The sequence below is a fragment of the Gopherus flavomarginatus genome, chromosome 10, assembly GCF_025201925.1.
Source record: "Gopherus flavomarginatus isolate rGopFla2 chromosome 10, rGopFla2.mat.asm, whole genome shotgun sequence".
NCBI lineage: Eukaryota > Metazoa > Chordata > Testudines > Testudinidae > Gopherus > Gopherus flavomarginatus.
This window is the reverse complement of record NC_066626.1, coordinates 64544230-64567745: the sequence shown is the minus strand read 5'-3', so window position 1 is coordinate 64567745 and position 23516 is coordinate 64544230. Positions and strand designations below refer to the sequence as shown.

The window sequence follows — 23516 nt, the reverse complement described above, 5'->3', positions numbered from 1 at the left end:
TAAGCTTAGGTGTTTTTCAAAAGCCTCTTTGTGTATATTTACACTGCTGTAAAAGACTCATTGCATAGCTACTCAGGCTCCTGGGGCTTGGGCTGCAGGGCTAAAAATTGCAGTGTAGATATTTGGGCTTGGGCTGGAGTCCTGGCCCTCAAACCCTACAAGTGGGGAGAGTCCCAGAGTTCAGGCTCCAGCCCAAGCCCAAACATCTACACTGCAGTTTTTAGCCTAGCCGAGCTCAGTTGACCCAACTCTGATATTCTGTACCAGGGGGGTTTCATTGCAGCATAGATGTACCCTTACTCTTTGGTTAGCTGTTGCTGCCTGGAGCATGCATACATGTGGGCAAAGTTGCAAGAATCATGGGATCAGAGCCAGCACATGGACTCTCTTAGGTTCCCAGCTCTGGGATTCCAGGACAAGGAAGAATCAAGGTGGCTTCTACAGCCAGGCAATGCAGTGCCCAGAGGAAAGATAGGCACTCTGGGACTGCCCCTCCCTGCTTCTGGGGATGCACTCTGGTGGAGAGGTCTCTCGCCTGTCATGGGGGTCAGACACTTGGTTCCCTGACCTGGAGGCACAGCCTGCCCAAAGAGTAGGAGCCCTGCAGGGTGGGTGGGTGGGTATTGATGCAGCCTGCTTCCAGAGCTGCAGAGAATTCAAACCAGAGGAAGCTGCAGGGGACTCAGCAGTGCACCACTGACTCCCCTTGCTGCTGGGAGATGGGGCAAGGATGTGTGGGGTGGCTGCTGCTGCCATGGGAACATCTGGCTCCCTGAGTCCTGTTGCCAGGACTGTCCATGGTGCTGCTGCCCTTTTCCTCACCCTGCTCATGGGGGAGTAGGTTGGGGGACACGGGACAGAGGAGGCTACTGATGGTGTGCAGGGCCGGCTCTAGCCATTTCACCACCCCAAGCACATCGGCACACCGCAGGGGCCGCTCTGCCACTCGCCGGTCCTGCGGCTCCGGTGGACCTCCCGCAGGCGTCCCTGCGGAGGGTCCGCTGGTCCCGCGGCTCCAGTGGAGCATCTGCAGGCACGCCTGTGGGAAGTCCACTGGAGCCGCCTGCCGCCCTCCCGGCAACCGGCAGAGCGCCCCCCGCGACATGCCACCCCAAGCACATGCTTGGCACGCTGGGGCCTGGAGCCGACCCTGATGGTGTGGCAGGGGGCATTTCAAGAACCCACTCCAGGAGCCATTCATTTGGGACCTGGAAAGATGCTAACTCCCCTCCCACCCTTACCTCATGGGGGAGGGTGTTGAGGTCAGGGGACAGCACTTGGCCCTGCTCCCTCCACCCCCACTCAGAGGGGGACAGCCCATGACTGCTGAAATAAGGCACAGGAGGAGGATTGGGGCAGCTACAGCAAGGGTTGGCACTGTGGGGGGGAGGGGCATGGGAGTGGCCGGAAGCCTTAGAAGGGGTTTCCCCTCTTGTTCCCTGGGGAGCCCCAGTCCAGCCCTCATGGATGCACTGAATGGTGGCCTCAGAGATGGGCAAGGATTCCTTTATGCCACTTTGTCAAGCAATCATGGACCTAAAGTCACTGCCCCATGGGGGGGGGGGAAGAGATTCTCAGACCTCCAGGACTTGGAGTGGATGGGGACCACTGGCAAGGCAACAGTTGTGAGGAGGGGAGCTGGAGGGGGACACTCCCTAGCCTGGATTGAGGATCAGAGTAGGACGGAGATTTTAGTGGACTGTACCCTGGGACCATTCACCTTGCAGCAGGCAGACAACAGGTTCCAGGAGTTTGCCCTGTTTGCCAACAGAGATCCACAGGTGATGCCCAACCCAATGTGGAATCTTGGCTGCTGACAGTCACAGGAGTAGTCAGGAATGCAGTTGCCCCAAGGATGGCCTGTGTGGTGTACCTTACTGAGTTCACAGAATCTAAAGTTCAGGAAGGACTCCAGCATCTGTGACCCATCCCTTAGCATCAGGTGGTGAGAGATGCTATGTCCTCAGTGCACTATGGGTTAGCTCCCACCACTATATCGGGTCAAATAGTAGGACTGTCCTACTGGTGTAAGATAGCAGGTTTCCCAGGCTCATGTAGAGATTTCCTAGTGTGGAAGGCCTTGGTCCAGAGATGAAGGGCAGAGGAGGGTGACAGGAATCACACAGACACAGAAATTCTTACAGGGTTATTAAATGGGCTGCCCAGGATATGCAGTGCTGTGATGGAGGCCATTTTATTCAAGGCAGCATTTCTTGTGGCCTTCGTTGGTGCTTTCAGGGTAACAGTGCCGCAGGCAACCATGGACAGGTCCAGGCGGGCAGTTGAATTACCAAATATACAGCATCACTTGTGCAGTGTTGCTGCACTTAAGGTTCTCTGAAATAGATCAGAATGGGATGAGGCCTCAGTGGTGATATGGAAATGTGCAGATGAATGCCTGTGCTCTGTAAGGGCACTCAAAGCTTTCCTAGCCAGATGGAACCAAGAGCCAGACCCACTGTTTATGCACGTGATAGTAGTTTCCTGACAAGACACCAGGTTGCCGCAGTAATAAATAAAGCTTTGCCCTGCTGCAGTCTCAATCCAGCTAACTTTAGCTCATATTCTTTCAGGACTGGGGCAGTGACAACAGCAGCATCAGAGGGCTTTGACTATTGCTAGGTTCAGGCTATAGGACACTAGAAATCAAATTGTTACAGAACACGAGTCCACCCAGGGGAAAGGTTGCTGGGACTGGCATTAAGTGTAAATAACCCTCTCCATTTCTGAAACCAGTAGATATCCAAAGTGTAGTCGATGTTTGAATTTGCAGACACTCTATAGTGCATTGGACCTGCAAGAAGGTAGCCAGGTCGGCAGATGGATCGCTGCTGGGCTTCAAGGCTGAAGCTGTACATATGCAGTGGGTTAAGCAGGATAGGCATGCTGTGAGAGCAAGCTGCTTTGGGTATGGCAGATGGGACAAGAGCTGCTCTTGGCACCCATTGATGCAGCTCGTTGATGATGGGTTGATTGAGCATTTGGGGCTGAACGTTGGCCAGGCAGCAGAGCAGCTGCATCATAATTGCACTGCAAGACTGAAGCCATTGGCCTTTGATGGTATGGCCAATGGGGCATGAGCTGGTCCCATCACTCATTTATGCTGCTAGTTGATGTTGGATTAAGCAATTGTGACTGGACGTTGGCCATGTCAGCAAGTGGGTTGAAACTAAGCTGCAAGGCTGAAGCCATTTGCTGTCAGTGGTATGACAGATGATGAAGCATGAGCTGGTCTCAGCACTCGATAGCCAAGCTACAGCCACTTGATGGTCCTGACTATTCACCAGGGCAGAAATGGTCCTGGGGACTGCACAGGGTTAAACTTAGAGACTAGGATACAGAGGGATGTGGAGCTCTTCCTGCAAGACACTCAATTAATCTGGTGCTTGCAAAATGAGTTTGGTGCGGGGTCAATGAGCCAGCTCATGTCAACTGAGCAAGAAAAAATGTGAACCATGAGGTAGCTGCAATCATTTTGAGAGTTTGGGTGTGGTGGGATGCTGATGGGGATAACACATAGCGATATCAGATACAATAGACCTGAGCTCTCTAGGAAGGGGATGGAGTTCATCTGTCAGATGCTGGGGCTGGCATTTGGCTCCATGACCTCAGGGATTGGGTCAGGCAGGAGGTGCATACCAGGAAGGAATATATATTCTGAGATATAGACAGGAAGAGGTTATTAGGGATCTTTGATAGAGTGGTTCTGGGACAGAAGGGAGAATCCAGATTAGATAACATCAGTAGACTTTTAACCTCTACACAGGCAGGCAGCTACTACAAAAAAGAAATGCTAGCACAATGGTAATGTTAAGGTTGCCAGATCAAAGTCAGCAAACTAGTTCAAGGTAGCTCTAGCTTTGTATATTTCCTATTAATTAATATGATTAAATATACACTGAGTGTAAGGTTGATGAGTTAATACAGTAACTCCTCGCTTAACGTTGTAGTTATGTTCCTGAAAAATGCTACTTTAAGCAAAACGATATTGTGAATCCAATTTCCCATAAGAATTAATGTAAACAGGGGGTTAGGTTCTAGGGAAATTTTTTTTGCCAGACAAAAAACATTATATACATATACACTATACGTCTTAAATTATTTTAAACAATGTAATACTGTACTCACCAATAATGATTGTGAAGCTTGGTTGAGGCAGGGGCATAGCAGGGTTGGGGCACAGGGTCTTGCCCCGTTCCACCCCCCTGGCACTCCTTCTGGGGAGCGGGGTCGGGGCCTTGCTCTCTTCCTGGCAGGAGCAACGGGCAGGCACGCAGAGAAAGCCAACAACCTTATAAAAGAACTTTTCGTGACTTTAAACTAGAATGTTCTCTAATAGATCATCACCCTAAGAATGAAACAATGTTAACTGGGACGACTTTAAGTGAGGAGTTACTGTATTGAGGCTGGATCCTAACATTTGCCTTTTGAGGGCTTGATCTCACCACGCTGAATAAATACTAGTTTTGCATTTAATAAAACACAATATGCACAAATATTTTTGTACATGTTCAACTTCAAGGGCTCAGTCTCGCCCTCAGAAAAATGAACATGACTCTCACTGTAGTCAATGAGAACCGTGTGTGAGTATTTGTAGGAAGAATCTGATTCAAAAAGTTTGCTTGGCGAGCTTCCTGGAATATCCTACTAGATAGTCTTTTGTGATGGCAGAATGCCCACCGTGGTGCTACATTTTGCATTATAATGTAGAAGAAAACAATGCGCTCTTGATTGGTGATGCAGCATGATACATATTAAGTCTGAGACTACTGCTTTAGAAAAGCACCATCTATGTACTGTCCCGTGTGAAATGTAGACCTCTGAGTTACTTTCCTGAGCTGGCCACAAGATGTCACTCTTATTCCACAAAAATCCTGTACAACTGCATTCGTTTGGTGGTCGCATATATTATTTACCTGTTGAAGAATGAAATTTGATCTTAAAATGTCTCATTGTTTTCATTCTGTATTTTGCTATGTAATTTATCTCTGAAAATAAATAAACGAACTGTTTAACTGTCTGCTGGTGTTTGTTCTTCTGTTCTAGGATTTAGGAGTTGTTACTGTGGGAACATGGGGCTGTTGGTGTGGGCTGGGGAAAGATGTTTTCAGTAGGTCACTGTTTCTTGGTTCTATGTTTTGTAGTTCAAAATCTTTAATAAATGTTAATGGGAAAAAATTACAACTTGAGAATGAGTTTCCCAGAGCTCCGTAGTGGAAGTGTTATTTCCAAAGTCTCTGGGATGAAGACTTCACAAACTACATAGCACATCATTTTCTTTACACATCATTTGTATTCCACTGCATGGTAATAAGACATTCAATCCCCTGTTGTTCATCACCAATGAAAGATCCTGTGACAGGTAGGAGCTGATGATAACAACATCCCTCATATTGCTAGTGCTGAAGATGTGGATAATTTGTAATAATACTCCTGTCATGTCTTATGGCATTTCTATCTCATCTATCACATAGGGTCTCTAGAGGCTATATTTTTACACTAATACAATAATGCTATATATGGTGAGCTGCCCTCGTCTATACCTGTAACATGGGTGTTGTCTTTGACCCAGCCCTCTCTGTAGATCGTCACACCCAGGCTGTGTCTAAATCTTACAGATTCTTTTCTGCATAGCATCTCTAAAATTTGGGCTTTCCTATCCATCCATGTAGCTAAAACTCTTATCTAGGTCCCTCATCATTTAGCATCTTGGCTACTGCAACGTTCTCTTCTCTGGCCTTGACTAATGCAATCTTGAGCCAGTTATATCCATTCAAAACCTGCTATTTTGATAGATCTAATAGATCATCAACCTAATAACGAAACAATGTTAACTGGGACAACTTTAATTGAGGAGTTACTCTATTGAGGCTGAATCCTAACATTTGCCTTTTCTGGCTCCTCATGTTGATCATGTCAGCCCTCTCTTTGCATTCTCAGCTGGTTCCCCTTTCTCCACCATCTCAAACATAAGCTACTTGTCTTCACTTACAAGGCCCTTCACAGCATATCCCCATCCTACCTAGCATCTCTCATACCTGTTAAATTTTCAAACAAGCATTTTAGTGTTTCCTCCCATGCTGCCCCTCATGCTTGGGAGGGGACAAGTTACCTTGCTGTCCTCCACCCAATCTCTCCTTAAAACTCTCATCTGCCATGATGCTAACAAAATCTTGATATTGCCTAGCGGCTGGTATGCTGAGGCAATTGCCTATCATTCTGAGCAATAATGTCTCATTATTTCCTTGTGCTCCCCTTGTCTGCCGTATCCGGCTCTTGCCATGTATGTAGACTAAACTTTTTGGGGCAATGTTCATCTTGTTGTTCTATGTTCATACAGCACCTAGCACAGTGGGGCCTGATCCATTCCTGGGGCTCACAGGCATTACTGCTATTCAAATAATAATTATAATATAGAACCATTCACCAGAGGATCCCAAAGCATTTTACAAACAGTCATTTATGCTCAAAAAAGTGACTTTAGAAATGGCATTGAGGGATTACAGGTTTCTCAGTGACTCAGTAGCCAATTACTGAGTTTACAATTCTAAAGCTGTCTACCGCCACCACACACACATTACTGAGATCTTAAAGTCAAGCTTTGTTCTTTCTGGCTCACACATCTGCCTTGGTGATAAAGATTCTGCATTTAGAACTTTGTTAAAAATTCAGCTGATGTGCAAGCCAGACAAGAACACTCTCCCATCATTATGCTGGCTAAGCAGTGTCAAGGGGAGTTTAAAAAAAAAAAAAGGGGGGGGGGAGCCAGTAAAAAATGTGTTTGTAACTAATTTAAACAGATGTGACAAAAGAAACAGAAGATCTTTGGACGAAAATTGGGTTATTTTTACAGCACTTTTCTCACTATAATTGTACATTAAGATTCATGGGATCTCTGTATTAAATGCATTTCACAGATAAGAAAACTAAGCCACGAGAGGATATGTAACTTGCACACAGTATTTCAGCAGCATAGCTGAGAATACAAACAAATTTCTTTTTTCAGTCTACAAACAGGAATCAAAGGACCATAGTTAATTACTTGTATGGAGGTAGAATCCAGAGGCCTCAATCTGCATCAGGCCCCCATGTTCTATTTGCTATACAAATATAGAAGCAGAAATGCAGCTTGCTCTGATAAGCTGACAGCGTAAGAGTCTGTCTTGTCTACATGGGAAAGTTTCACTAGTTACACAGGTACAATTATACTGATATAGTTAAACCTCTATAGCTACATTGGTATAACTCTCCATGTGGACATTCTTATTCCAGAATAAAAGTGGCTTTTTTCAGTTTAGTTTAAACTCCTTCCGTGTGACAAGCTAAACTGAAAGAAACAACTTATTCCAGAATAAGTGTGTCCACCGTATACTGGTAAGTAATACTATATCAATTTAAAGTCAGCTTATATTGGTATAACTTCCGATGTAGACAAGCCCTAATTTGAAACAAGATGCATCAACAGAATGTAAGACACAACAGGATGGAAATGAGTAGGGAGCAGGGAGAAGATAGTACCTTGCAGTTAGTAGTTAGTTAAACATTTTCAGATTTGGAACCATCTAAGTAAATGAAACCCTCTGCCCCTGACTCATTCAACCAAAGCATCCTTCAGTGCCTGATTTCTACAGGCATTACTGCAGAAGTGGATGTTGAGGATGAAAATGGTAGTGGCCTTGTGTATTAATTCAGAAAGACCATTCCATGCAGCATGAGAGAAAGAGAACCCAATCCTGACAGGTCACAGGCTAGGATCATCTGGGTATATATCACCAAATCAATTCCCTGCCATTGGAGGGCCCTCAGGCACTGGTGGCACCTTAGTCCCTCCTGATTACTGCTTGTAGCACTCTACGGTGTAGTCTCCAGAGGGTTGTAGTGTTTTGGTCTAATTATGGTTGTTGGGCTTGTGCAGGGGTGTTTTTTGGCCTGTGATATATGGGAGGTTGGACTAGATGATGTAGTGGTCCCTTCTGGCCTTAAACTCTGACTCTATAAGGTATCAGGCTACTGGAACTCACACAAAAGTCAGCCGGAGTTGCAGGTCTGCATCTTCTCTCTGAATTTGGCCCATGGCATTTAAGCTCTTCAGAAAAGGCATTGTGGCACTCTATCTGCTTTTAGTCTGCAAAGGGCTGTGCACACCTACAGAGTTTTGCTGGATAAATAGTAATAGTTTGTCCTGCTGGCACTGAATGAATTTAGATTTTTCAAGAGCTATGATTATCAAATCTTGCAGTAAAGCAAAAGCTTTCTAAACAATTAGCCTTAATAAGGATCTACACATCTGAGAGAGTGTCATAAACAGATAGCTAAGGGTTAATGTCTCTTTCACCTGGAAAGGAGTAACCTGAAGCACCTGACCAGAGGACCAATCAGGAAACAAGACTTTTTCAAATCTGGGTGGAGGGAAGTTTGTGCGTGAGTTCTTTGTCTTGTGTCTGATCCTCTCGGCTATGAGAGTGATTTTTCTATCTCCTGGCTTTCTAATCTTCTGTTTCCAAGTTGTAAGTACAAAAATAGTAAGACAATAAAGTTTATATTGTTTTCTTTTGTATTTACATGTGTGTAGTTGCTGGAATGTTTTGAATTGTATTCTTTTTGAATAAGGCTGTTTATTCATTTTTCTTTTAAGCAATTGACCCTGTATTTGTCACCTTAATACAAAGAGACCATTTTTATGTATTTTTTCTTTCTTTTTTATATAAAGCCTTCTTCTTAAGACTTGTTGGAGTTTTTCTTTAGTGGGGACTCCAGGGAATTGAGTCTGCAGCTCACCAGGGAATTGGTGGGAGGAAGAAGTCAGGGGGGAAAATCTCTTTGTGTTAGATTTACTAAGCCTGACTTTGCATACCCTCTGGGTGAGGGGGGGAAGTACTTGTGTTTTCCAGGACTGGAAACAGGGAGGGTGAAGTCCCTCTGTTTAGATTCATGGAGCTTGCTTCTGTATCTCTCTCCAGGAACCCAGGGAGGGAACAGCTGGAGGGGGGAAGTGAAATGGTTTATTCCCCTTTGTTGTGAGACTCAAGGAATCTGAGTCTGGGGGTCCCCCAGGGAAGGTTTTGGGGAGACCACAGTGCGCCAGGCACTGTATAGATTCCTGGCTGGTGGCAGCTTTACCAGGTCCAAGCTGGTAACTAAGCTTGGAGGTTTTCATGCTAACACCCATATTTTGGATGCTAAGGTCCAGATCTGGGAAAAATGTTATGACATGGTATGCAGCGTTGTGGGAAAGATAGAATCCAGAAGCCAGTAGGAATATTATATTTTTCTTTTCTCTGCTAGGGGCTTTTAAGCAGAGAGGGTTTGGTTTTAAAAGGAACCAGAGAGAGATTTTTTTTTTCTGCTCTCTCTTGCAGTTTTTGGCTTGCATATTAAGCAAGGAACCATTAAGGAACTATTAAGGGTCTTTTGTCAGACAATAGCACTCCGATTGTTAAAGCAAAAGCTTTCTAAACTATTAGCCTTAATAAGGATCTACACATCTGAGAGAGTATTTGCTGTTTTGAAAAAAAAACCTGTTTCAGACGGAAAATAATAGGTTCTACAGCCTATCATAGCAGGAAGTAAATTAGTAGGAAACAGAAAACTGCTAACAACTGACAAGTAAGGAAAGTGCTAAATCAGTGTCTCGACTGATGGCTAGCACTGTCTCCCCCTCATTATTTATATATTAAAATTAAAGTCATCCTGCTGAAGATGCAATTTTACCACACCCGCAATATCACCGTGCTACATTTTCTAAAATCCCACTAAAAGAGAGACAGACCGACAGACTGAGGAAATTATAGTTTGGTCCCCATTTCTTCTAATCAAGAGGTGAGCAGGCTCCAAATCAGAAGCAATACAATTAACACAAGGATGTAATCTGGGGTGCGAGAGACTTCTGTGCCATTTCTGCCAAGCAACGGATTCATTCAAGACCAGAGCTTCGCAACAATTTGTCAGTAAATGACTATTAGTCAAAACCAGAAGTTTTTGTGGGAAAGGGTCAATTTCAATGCATTTCCTGTTTTGAAAATTTTTTGAAAAACAAAAGTTTCCAAATTGTCAAAACATCCAATTTCAGCATTTTCAAATCAAAATGTTCCATTTTTGGTTTGAAACAAATTTCATCTTGGAAAATTAAGTTTTATATATGCCAAAAAAAATTAAAATGAAGTCAAAATTGAAATGAAATGTTTCTAAATTATTGAAACAAAACATTTTGACCCAATCCCCCAAACTGGGAAGATTTCTGATTCATTAATTTTTTTTTAGATTTTGACTGATTCAGAACAGGATATTTCCCCCTAAAGCTCAAATTCTCACAGGACAGGAAAACTGTTTCTAACCCAACTCTATTCAGGACTCTAGCTGTAAGGATCCAAATTAAAGAGGAGAGAGAAAATGTCACTTTTATATATGTGTGCAGGAAGTTCTGGGTTCCTGTAGCTATGTGGCTGATCCCAAAGACTTTATGAAATGAATTCCATTTGCTTTAAGGGCTATATCTCCTCCTGTTTTAAAGTTTGTTCTATAGCTGGGTGAGGCAGTTCAGGGAATGTCTACACTACAAAAAAGAAAACCCGTGACTATGAATCAATTGCTTTGGGCTTGTGGGCCTTGCACTACAGGGCTAAAAATAACAGAGTAGATGTTCCATCTCAGGCTCTGAAACCCACAGAGGGAGTGGTTAAAAATAACCCTGCATCAAGGCTACTAATGCTTCCACCATTGCTAACATTACTGAGTCTCCACAATGCTAGGCCATTGATAGATTTTTTTTTTATATATATATATTCACTTTGTGTAATGGACAGCTCATGTGCAGTCAAACCCAGTACTGGGAGTCAATGTCCAAAGTCATGAGACAGGAGTCAAGAGTCTGCTGGCTCAGGATACTGAGGATCAAAGGCAGGAGACAAACTGGAGATCAGAACCACAAGTTGATAACCAGAGTCAGGCCATATCAGGGGGTCAGAGGCAGGAAACAAACTGGAGGTCGGGAACCACAAGTCAGATGCCAGCAGTGAAGCTGGATTAGAATGCCGGAAATCAAGCCGGGGAAAAAGGAGCAGGAACAAATGTAAGGGAGCACAAGGCGCACACTCCAGAGCAGAGTGGAGCCCAGTTGTTCAGAGAATTTCCTGTTCCTCCTGCCAGTTTAAGTATGCTCAGCAGGCCAATCAGCTCTGGAACTCTGACAATTAGACCTAGGGATGGAGCGTCACACTGGAGCTGGGCTTCGAGGCTCTCATGTAAGCTACAGGCAGCAGTCTGCCAAGTGGAGGGTTGGAGCATGGCTGCTCCCATGAATCCTGCAGACCCAGGTTTGAGAGCAGTGGGCCATGACACAGTGTGGACAGGGTTACACCTGATATACCTTGGTAAATCTGGAGTAACATCATTTACTTCAAACCAATTTCTTCCAAGCAACTAGTTTCAGTGGAGTTATTCTGGGTTTGCACCAGTGTTTTTGAGATTAGGATCTGGCCTGTTGTATTGAAAATATTTTTAAAAAGACAGTAAGATCTTAAGAGTCAGATCCTCATTTTGAAAGACACACAGATGTGAACGCTCTGGGACAAGAACCTCTTGTCTTACTCATGTAAAACTCCCAGTGTTCTGCCATCCATCTTTCATCTCATGCCCCTCCCAATGGGGGTTTCAGATGAGTAAAGCAAACAGAATTTGGCTCTTTATGAATGAAAATCTCCTCAACATTGAGACCCATGAGAATTCTATTTGCGTACTAAGAATAAGTACTCAGTGGCTGGGGAGCCCATATGCTGTAAAATAGACTATTGTCAAGGCTGCAGTTCATACTTCTGTGTAAGAAATGTAACAAGCAAGGGACACGCTGCCTGTCAAGCATACAATAGCACTAAAATAACTTAATGTATTTACTTGTTATGGAGACAACAACATCCTAATCCTGTGTCCCTCTTGTCTTTCAATTGCTTCCTATGCACCTAAGTGCCTTTGTATGTCACGTAAAATTAAGGGAAGAAGGGAAAACAGAGAGGCAGTTTGCTTAAGTATACAACCGACTGCACTGTGAAAGCTGTAACCTATGGCAACCCAAATAATTATTTGGTATTGCAGCCTGAAATTCAGGTTCTAAAGACTTGTGTAGTGGTGGAAAATGAAATACATGTTGAATCAACTATGACCAGAGCCACCATGATGGTATGGTCTGGGGTCAAAAGATGTGGGTTCTATTCTCAGCCCTGACTCTAATTTGTATGATTTCGGGAAACTAACCTACTGGTAACATTGTCTCTCAGTATCATCATCTTCAAAATGAGGCTAAGGCACACCCAGTCAGAGGGATTAAGGCTTATTTCTTTACTATTTGTAAAGAGCTCAGAGATCCTCTGATAGAAGGTGCCATAACATTAACATTACAATGTGAAATCTATAAGGAGCAGAGACCACAACAGATGATGCCTATAAGAACTTCTCTGAATGATGAAGGCACATCATGGTCCCCCTCCCACTGACCAAGCAGGTCCTTCATCACCTCCCAGTGATGTGGTTCCTTTAAGGTTTTCCATAGGAGAGACAGGTGGCCGTGGCCAGAAGCTGCTGACAGCCACACCAGAGGGCGTGACTTAATAACCTCAGCAGTCCCCCATGACCTTATAGTTCTGGACTCAGTGAACAGTCCTAAGAGGATGTTAGGAGGGAGGTGTCTGTAGCAGGTCTGAGAGGTCTCAGTCTGGTGGGAAAGGAATTAGTTAAAGGGGAAAAAAAACTCGCAAAAGTGAGATACGGGTTAGTTACCAGAGATGAATATAGCTAAGGACTAAATTGGAGATGGATGGGGAGAGCTAAAACCAGCCTCTAGATGGATAGGGGAGGTTTGTGGGGAAAATGGAATGGAAATTAGTTGGCTGGAGTGGGATGTGGGGTGGAGGGGTGAGGAAATCCGTAAGCCTAAAGTCTCCAAGGACAAGTGAGGCTCCATAGAAAGCTCCCGTACCCATTTAGACCCACTAGTCTGTCAGTGACATTCAAGGTCAGTGTGCCAGGGTGGCCAGAGAAGAGAGAGGAGTGAAGGAAATTAAATTCAGTTTTAAACAAGCTACAAAAATCATGGACCCAGCAAGGTAATGGCCAGTCCCCACCTCTTTACTCGTGTTATATTCCTTCCCCTTCTCTTTTTTGGCTCATTTTAGGATGTTTTTTGTTTCTAGATTGTAATCTCTTAACGGCAAGGCCCAAGGCCATCCTGTATGTCTGTCTGCACCTCACTCATGCACTTTGGGTGTGTTTGAAGCAGGGCCGGCTCCAGCTTTTCTGCCGCTCCAAGTGGCAAAGCAGGAGGAAAAAAAAAAAGATAAAGCCAATCGGCGGCACCTCAATCGTGCCGCTTCATTCTTTGGTGACAATTCGGCTGCAGGTCCTTTGCTCCCTCTTTTCCTCTTCGGCAGCACTTTGGCGGCAGATCTAAGAGGAAAAGCAGGACTGAGGGACTCGCCGCTGAATTGTGCCGAAGACACGGACATGTCACCTCTTTCCATTGGCCACCCCAAACATTTGCTTCCTTCATGAGTGCCTGCAGCCAACCCTGGTTTGAAGTATACATAGATAACAAAATAAAATAATTGTTCATAACTAAATACAGCAGTCATTAGAGTAAACTTAAAGTTGAGGGTTAAAAATAAGGATCCTTAAGGTGAAACCCCCAGGGCAGCAAAATGACACTCACATAATTTGTTAATTATTTCCTATGTGCTGCATGTGTATATATAGTGTATTCACTTGGGAACCATCATTCTCACAGATAAAATCTAATAGGGGTTTGCAGCTTCCTGTGAAATCCCAGCCATAATTGCGGATTCACTTGTCCACAGAGCAAATCCCTGTGGCCTTTTCGAAGCTTTACACTCTTTGGTTTTGATTGTAAAAAGAGCACTTGAGCATATTTGCACCTTTAAGAACAGCAGCAGCAAGAATGCCACCCATCTACATCCAACAGGGTAGCTAAAGTGAATAGCTGCTTTTAACAACTGTTTCTACTGAGAAATCCACAGTGAGTGAAATTCACCCATGAAAATGGGAGCACAGAAGAACTCCAAATGCATCAGAACTATGGTAGTTCCGTTGTATGGGATGGATAGCTGAGGAGTAGATCTGTACAAGTAGCAAGTGAGGCCCCACTGAGCTGAGAACTGCACCCACTCCACAGAGACCAGCTTGGAAGAGTGATTTGGTGACCTTCTGCCTGGCAGAGTGAGTGCATGAGTGGCTGCTACTGCCCCAGCCTAAGGTGAGGAAGGTAGATTCAATCTTCTCAACTCCCAGTGTTATCTGTTTATAAAGTCACTATGCTCTGAGGACAGAGGTGAATTTCGCCCACTGGGCAAGGATAATGTACCAATTGTGTCTGCACCCAAGCTATATAGTATATATGTAATCTGATATGTCAACCAAATTTACACTGTTCTGTTTTGCTTCAAATTCATGTCTAATCTGCTGTACAGTATCACCTCTGAACTCCTCCTGTATTATCGCTTTCCAGGTTCTCCCGCTCATTAAATTCTGTTTGTTTGGTGTTTCCCAGATGTATTAGTCTATATTTTTCTGTGTTGACTCTCACGTTATTCTGTCCAGGATTCCAGTCTCTCTAAACTAATCTGCATTATTTTTCTCTGATTGGTGTTCACTTCATCCCAAGGAATAACATTTGTGATCCCATTAACAGTGTCATAGAAATGTAGGGCTGGAAGGGATCTCAAGAAGTCATCTAGACAGCCCCTGCATTGAGGCAGGTCCATACACACCTAGACCACAACCTTGCTTAGAAGCCTACTGTAGTGCTTAACTATCCCTATAGTTAGACAGTTTTTTCCCTAATATCTAAACTACATCTCCCTTGCTGAAGAGTAATGCCATTATTTCTTGTCCTACCTTCAGTGGACATGGAGAACAATTGATCAGTATCCTCTTTACAACATCCCTTAGCATTTTGGAAGGTTTTTTATCAGGTCCTCCCTCAGTCTTTTTTCAAAACTATACGTGCTCAGTTTTTTTAACCTTTCCTCAGAGGCCAGGTTTTCTAAATCTTTTATCACTTTTGTTGCTTTTCTTTGGACTGTCTCCAAGTTATCCACCTCTTTTCTAAAGATGACCACCCAGAACTCAACACAATAATCCAGTACTCCTCACCAGTGCCAAGTACAATGGAACAATTACCCACTGTTACTTACATATGATGCTCCTGTTAATTCACCCCAGAATTATATTACAACTGCATGACATTGTTGGCTCATATTCAATTTGTGATCCATTATTAACTCCCAGATCTTTTCAGCCTACCCAGTCATTCCCCATTTTGTATTTGTGCACTTAATTAGTCTGTTCTAAATGTAGTACTTTGCACTCGTCTTTAATGAATTTGATCTTGTTAATTTCAGATCAATTCCCTAATTTGTCAAAGCATTTTGAATTCTAATCCTATTAGCCAAAGTGCTTGTAACCCTTCCTATCTTGGTGTCAACTGCAAATTTTACATGCATGTGCTCCAGTTCATTATCCAAGTCATTCTTGAAAATATTAAACAGTACTGGACCCAGGACAGACCCCTGCTGGACTCCATAAGATATATCTCACAGACATTTCACAAAGAACTACTACTTGAGTATGGTGTTTCAACCAGTTATGCACCCACCTTACAGTAATTTCATACAGACCACATTTTCTTCATTTGCCTATGAGAATGTCTGTGTCCCACTATGAGGGACTGTGTTAACTACAGCTTCCCTCCTATCCACCAGGCCAGTAACCCTCTCAAAGAAGGCAGTTAGGATGGTTTGGCATGATTTGTTCTTGACAAATCCATGCTGGCTATTCCTTATAATCCTATTATCCTCTAGCTCCACGCAAATTGATTGGTTAATAATTTATTCCACTACCTTTTCAAGTATTGAAGTTAAACTGACTGATCTATAATTCCCTGGTCCTCTTTGTTCCCCTTTTTTAATGATAGGTTCTATGTTTGCCCTTCTCCAGTCCTCTGGGATCTCACCTGTCTTCCAGGAGTTCTTGAAGATAATTGCTAGTGATTCCAAAATTACTTCAGCTAGTTCCTTGAGTTCCCTAGGATGAATTTCATCAGGCCCTGTTGACTTGAATACATCTAACATATCTAAATATTCTTTAACCTGTTCTTTCCCTATTTTGGCTTGTGTTCTTTCACTACTATTGTTAATATTAATTGTGTTAAGTACCTGGTCCCCATTAACCTGGTCCCCATTTTGAGCGAAGACTGAAGCAAAACAGGCATTAAACACTTTAGCCTTCTTAAAATCATCTGTTCCATATTGTGTAAGATACTAAATAATACCAGTGAATGGTGTTAAACTTCAGATACCCCATTACCCATTAGTGCTCTCATCTCAGTATTTTGCCATGCACCGTTGCCCTTTGTTCCTGAGTCTTCAGCTAGTTCTCAATCCGCGTGACATTAGCTGAATGATTTTGTATGAGGAATGAGATATTTTCCTACTCACCATCAGTTACCAGTGCTCTGCTTGTAAGGACCTTTCCCAACATAAATTTGATCACTGCCAAAATAGAGCAAAGGATTCCACTTAGAATGGAGACACTAAACAGAAAGTTATCCTGCAAAAGAAGAGAGTAGATATTAGTATGTCTTCCACACCTAGTTGTCCTGTACATTAAATGTCAAATTCTATTTTGGAATAGCTGACTTTCCAACAAAGGAAAAGACTTTGAGTTACGATTTCCATTCCACTCTTTGCTCGCTCTGCTGTGTCTTGTTGCTTCATCACACATGGTTAGTGATGGGCCCAAGCACAAACTTTTGGCTCTTGAGCCAAACTACTCAAAGTTAGGGGATATTTTGATCTGGGTTTGACTGGAGGCTACCACTCATGCAATGGTTAGACAAAGAAGCAATCTGTTAACTGAGTTATAAAGTCATCCTGGCTTCCTTATTTTGGTTGATTTTGATCTGAATAATATGATTTTAACATCATTTCTGGGTGTACAATTTCCTCTGAGGTAAAAAGGAAGGGATGGAGGTGTATTAAGGCCAAACCCTGGTGCCAGTGAAGTCGATAGGAGTTTTGCTATCAATTACTGTTTTCTGCAGCCAAAATCCGGGTCTCACAATCTGCCATTGACTTTGCTTTGGCACTTAGTTTAAGCTGTTATGACATCAATACAAATAAATGAGAAACTTCTACCACAAACAACTGAAATCCTTCCGGTGACGTATGACTCCTGTAGACCATTTATAACTGCAACACAGTGTTAATAGAACTGTCTTGATTTGTGTGATTCATCTCTGCTGATGTCCTTTCATCTCTGCAGGTTCTAGTAGCTCAATGTCAATGGCACCATGGGATTATGATAAAAATATTCTGGCACAAATCCTCATTGACAGCAACAGGATTTGGCAACAACTTGACGCATCTCACCCACGTTATCAGCAGAGGCAACTACCATGATGCAAGACATAAGGAAAGGGAAAAAGGGCTTTGGAAGGTACAATGGGCACTGGGAACAAAAGAGCATAACATCTTTAAATAACTCACTAAGTGTAGTTGGGAATCATATACATTTCTATTCTATTTAGACTCATAAACTTTAAGGCCAGAAGGGACCATCATGATTATGAAGTGTGACCTTCTGCACGTTGCAAGCCACAGAACTTCACCCACCCCATTCAGTAATAGACCCCTAACCTCTGGCTGAGTTACTGACTCCCTCTAATCATGATTTAAAGACGTTTAGAATTCACCATTTGCTCTAGTTTAAACCAGCAAGTGACCTGTGCCCCATGCTGCTCCACCTCCAAGCTGGCCTGGGTGCCAGCAATGGCAGTGGTGGCTCCAACTCCAAGGACCACCTGCTGCTTTGTCACTATCAATAAGGTCTGGTTTTAATAGCTGCCTAAGTATACATTGGACAGGGACTGGAGTGGAAATAATTGTTTTGTGATTTGTGCCTCACCGGTCAAAAAAGTCACAAGTCACCACTGCCTTCCATTGATCGTTGTCAGTGGAAATCCTTGTAGGGTTTATAGCAGAAAATGGGTGTGGGGAGAGTATGAGAGGGTGGTCTGGCTATACGACCAGCAGCATATGATCAGCTGTCAAGTAGCACAACTCCATGAGTGGGAGTGTAGATTGGCCACTGGTATTGCACCCACTTGGCTGTCATCTGTCTTTTCTCAAAGTAAGATTAGACAGGATGTAAAAATGCCAGCAGGTGTCTGCACGAGAACTCTCACTGTTGCCGCAGGTGGGAGGAGTGCAAAGAGGACAAGGCCTGCCAGGCTTTCAGCACTTCTTCCTGGTCAGTTTCTGTCCGAACTACATATGCTATAGTCTACAGCATGGTTTGACTGACATAGCTGTCCAACTGCCATCCCTATCCAGGGCAGTCAGGGAAGCATGTTTAAATAGTTCTGATCCCCACGTGGGTACAGCCTAATTAGTTCTAAATGTTAAATTTAATCTGAAATGTAATCAAATTAAAAGGGGGCTAGCAGAGTGCTTACAGTATGCCTTGGATTGCTTTATAGATGAAGGCAATTTTCCTCATATTCTCAGGGAGGACAAAAAACCTTCAGCTGCTGATCCTGAATATAGATTGATAGTTTCACCTCTATATATGTGCAATTAATTATCATTCATTCTTTGATGAATTTCACCAAATATCCTGATGCTCAAGAAGAGAGTAAATCAGATCTTTTTTCTCTGTTAAGGAATCTACATTCTTCAGAGCATGAAATGTGCCCTAGCTTTGTGAAACTTCATCTGCAAATGCAAAGAAACAATTCACGAAGCACTCAGTGGAGCAAATGCTGTGTCTCTCCTATATTACGTTCACCAAGGTAAGACCTAGGGCTGAGATGAGACAACTCTGCATAACTGGAATTTTTTGAGGTAGGATTTAAGTTTAGTTGTTTCCTCAAGCCTAGGGCATCAAGGAATTTTAGGAAACTAAATCACGTGGGAATGGCTTTGGAACACAAGAATTTTAAGGGGGTACAGACTAAGGTCATTACCTCATCCATCATGTCTCTCTAATATCTTGGGACTTACACAGCTACAACACCACTGCATATAGCAATGGAAGATGATATAATTTTTAGGACAGTTACAACTTTTTCCCCCTATAGGCGCATGTTCCGTAAGTGATAGATTTACTTGAACTGTCAGGAAAAGTTTTCAGTTACAGTGTGGATTTCATGATCACCAGCTGTGATCCTTTCAAAGATGATCTACTTTGCTACTAAAGCCTTATTGTGGAAATCTGTGGGTCACTTTGCTTCTGTAGCTTTCTGAGGTTTTAGTACGTGATACATTGTTTGCATGACCTTTCTGCTTTTTCCAGCATTTGGGAGAACGCTGAACTTCAAAAGTGCAGATCAGCCACTTAGTACTTTGTTTACAAAGTCAAATGAACATAATAATTTGCCACTGTATAATCAAAGATGTGCTATGGCATAGGTTTCTGTATTTATACCATTTCTGCCAATTAGTGGAGAATATGATAAGATGACATTTTTCTCACTTCAACCAGAATTCCTTCAATCTGCTAGTCAGAGCTAGCCCCGGTTTGGTATAGGACTTCAAAGGATTGTGGGATGTGACTGCAAAGAATGGTGGGATTAGGTTCACAATAAACAAGCATGGCTCTTTTTAAGGATCTCAGGTGGTGACAGTCTGAGAATTCTTGATGTAGGAGATATTCAAGTCTAACTATTCATTCAGAATCTTGAAAAAGGTATGTGTGATTCTTTCTATTTCATAGTATTTGTTTTGTTCCTTCTGTGTCAGACCTGTTTTGTGAGAGGCTATGATCTGATGCTAAATGTGTTTAGCAATATAAGGATGTGTAGCATAGGTTTTTGCCCTGAATTCAATTTACTTTTTGTATGTTCTGTCATATCCACGGTGCCTAAAATGTATTTTGCCATTTGTTATGACTGCCCTGTTGTGTGTTACTAATATGATTGGAATTTGTCTAGTCAGTTTATTGGAACCCAGGGATAACATATAAGTGTAATGCAGGTTTCTAAATAGATAGATATAACTTCTACAAACTCCTAAACTGAATACGTGAGTGTATTTCTAGGGGTTTCAGAAAAAATTTTTCTACATACTTTATTTTTGTCATTGAATTATAGAATACAACTTCAATATTGTTATAATTATTCACATAGTGGAATAGGGGATCTGATGATGGAGAAGAATTGAGATGTGGACTGGGTGACCAGATACATTCTTCCAGCTCTTATTTTTATGGCAGATGTACAAAGTGAAAAATAAAAAACAGAGTTCCTGTCCCAAAGATCTTAGTTTAAACCCATAAAACACCAGATTTTCAAAAGAGCATAGTTTGCCTGTCAGTACCTAAATTAATATGATAGTAGATGAAAGTTTTAAACAATATCCACAGAGTGGCATTAGGTACTGTGGCAACTGAGTACTTTATAGATTACATAGGTAGACTAGAGAGAAAGAGAACAATTTTAACAAGTAAAAGGGTTTCCGATTCTAAATCCACTTTCCTTAATTCCTTAAATTGATCCCACACTTTCACAGGCCTTGGGTGGCAGGCCAGTTCTTGCCCACAGACAACCTGCCAACCTGAAACATATTCTCACCAGTAACTGCACACCGCACCATAATAACTCTAGCTCAGGAACCAATCCATGCAACAAACCTCGATGCCAACTCTGCCCACATATCTACACCAGCGACACCATCACAGGACCTAACCAGATCAGCCACACCATCACTGGTTCATTCACCTGCACATCCACCAATGTAATATATGCCATCATATGCCAGCAATGCCCCTCTGCTATGTACATCGGCCAAACTGGACAGTCTCTACGGAAAAGGATAAATGGACACAAATCAGACATTAGGAATGGCAATATACAAAAACCTGTAGGAGAGCACTTCAACCTCCCTGGCCACACTATTGCAGACCTTAAGGTGGCCATCCTGCAGCAAAAAAACGTCAGGACCAGACTTCAAAGAGAAACTGCTGAGCTTCAGTTCATCTGCAAATTTGACACCATCAGCTCAGGATTGAACAAAGACTGTGAATGGCTTGCCAACTACAGAACCAGTTTCTCCTCTCTTGGTTTTCACACCACAACTGCTAGAACAGGGCCTCATCCTCCCTGATTGAACTGACCTCGTTATCTCTAGCTTGCTTGCTAGCATATATATACCTGCCCCTGGAAATTTCCACCACATGCATCTGAAGAAGTGGGTATTCACCCACGAAAGCTCATGCTCCAAAACGTCTGTTAGTCTATAAGGTGCCAAGGATTCTTTGCTGCTTTTACAGATCCAGACTAACACGGCTACCCCTCTGATACTTAAATTGCTCCCTGATTTTCCAGGTGCACAATACCTGGAGATAGGAAGAACGAGGCATCTCTTGGCTCAGAGCTAGCAGGAGTGTATGGCAGGTGGAAGAGGAGTCAGCTCAGGGCCCTTGTCTTGTGGATAAGACTGAGGAAGAGTTTGGCAGCTAGGATGGGAGATGAGAGTGCCAGCTTTGGGTCAATAGTTGAAAAGGTAGCATGAGGGGAGTCAGCTCAAGTTGCTTGCTAGGAGATTGGTTGCAGTAATATTCAAAAGCTGAGATAAGGTGGGTTAAGATAGTTGGCTGAGGATGGCAGGAGGGTTATGCAGCTGCTTTATGGGTCAGGGAGATTGTGGTAGGGTTTGGCAGCTGGGAGAAGTCCATTGGAGTGATTTTTGGGGGGTTAAAATGTTTGGAGTTATTGGCACAAGGAGGGGTTCTTGCAGGTCAGTTGCTTTGGGAGGAGGGATATTAAACGGATGCATACACTAATATGTAGTATCATAGGAACATAAGAGTTAAATGTGTCACTCGGTGGCTGTGAAATAATTCTCTTGCTAAACTAACTTGTCCCTCTCAGAAATGACTAGAAGAGAGACAATAATGGAGATCTAAATTAATAAAATAAGCCTGACCATCTGGCACGAGATCCCTTGGGACCATACCTCAGCCCCACCTTCTTTGTACCTCTTGCCTTAGCATCTGAAAATCACAAAGGAGGGAGCATATCTACACAGTCTCACTGTTAATTTTCTCTCTGTATAATGTTAAGTAAAGCAATAGCAGTGAATTGTTACAGATTAAATTTTAGATGCTGAACATTTCCATATGATGGAATCTTCTCATCATGGTAAACAGAGGCTCTTTCCTTTTCCATTTCCCTCTCCCCTTGCTCCTACATTGCTCTCCATGTTGTGTTTCTGTACCCACATCTCTCATATTTATTTAGAGAGAGAGCAAGTGCATATCATTTCATATATAAAATATAAGTGCACACTTAGTCTGGTTCAGTGCTGGACGGCCATTCTCCAAACCACACAAGCGCAAGCTGCTCTCTGCACATTATAACAATGAGAATCCTCCTGTACAAAACAACCTTGTGCTGATGCATAATTGGAGTGACGCAGTGGCTGCCTTATAAGGCATGGTTAGAACACTGATTCAAGGCTGGTTCATAAGGGAGGCTATCTGAGTGCATTTTTTAGGGTACATCTATGCTATAGCTGGGACCATGCTTCTCAGCACAGACACATGCTACCTCTACTCAAGCTAGTGCACTAAAAATGTAGCTGCGTGGCCAGGGGTAATATGGACGGCAGCTTGGGCTAGCCACCAGCGTACATTCCCTGGGGATCTGGGAGGTGAACCCAACTGCCATGCTACATCCCCCTCCACTGACACTACTATTTTTAGTGTGCTACTTGAGCCCACAGGTATCTGTCCACCCATGCCTGGGAAGCATGATCCCAGCTGCAGTGTAGATGGACTGTAATCCCTGCATTTTAGGGTTAATATTTAATGTCTTTTAAAACATTGTGCTCTTTAAGTTGTCAGAGAGAAATTATTCCTAGGAAAGGGGAGCACTCAAGTCTTGCCCCTTGATAAAGCCACCCAGCAGCCCCCTATACTTCAACCAAGTGCATTTTGACCACCAGAGTAGGTGAGAACAGGATAATGACAGTTGCGTGTCCATGCTGCATTTAGTTAAACTCAACCTTTCCAAGCAGAGCAGTGACCATCTGTTAATTAGCTTAGTCCCTGCAGCATAAGCAAGTTTGCCTGGTGGGGGGTGGTTACTCATATGAGAAGGGAAGAGTCTGAAGGGGGGAATGGATAGAGCCTCAAGATTTCATTTCACTGTTGTTTGTCACTAGAGGGATCCCTTCCAAATGTTTTCAGGGGTCCGACCAATATCTCACCTCAGATGTTTCACTTCTGAGTAGCCTTTGGATGAGTAGTTGGAAGAAACTCCAATACAACCCCCCAGCCCTGTTACTAAATTTAAGCTATTATTTGTTTTTAATATTTATCTTTTTTGCTTCTGTCTAATTCCAGGCTACAGAATTTCTACCAGTTCCTAGTTGCTCATATCTGCACAATTGGAGTAATACAGTGGCTGCCTTGCAGGGCACAGGTTTCTCTCCCCTCTTTACTTTCAGTCCCTC

The 23516-nt window shown here is 43.1% G+C and overlaps 1 protein-coding gene across 1 annotated transcript in view; it reads right to left on the bottom strand.

Moving 5' to 3' along the window:
• TMEM163 (transmembrane protein 163) overlaps positions 1-23516 on the bottom strand; it is a 169356-nt gene that overhangs the window by 11788 nt on the left and 134052 nt on the right. Inside the window, exon 6 of the mRNA XM_050916038.1 lies at positions 16500-16611. Within this exon, the coding sequence (XP_050771995.1) occupies positions 16500-16611 (112 nt within the window). The remainder of the gene's footprint in view (positions 1-16499; positions 16612-23516) is intronic.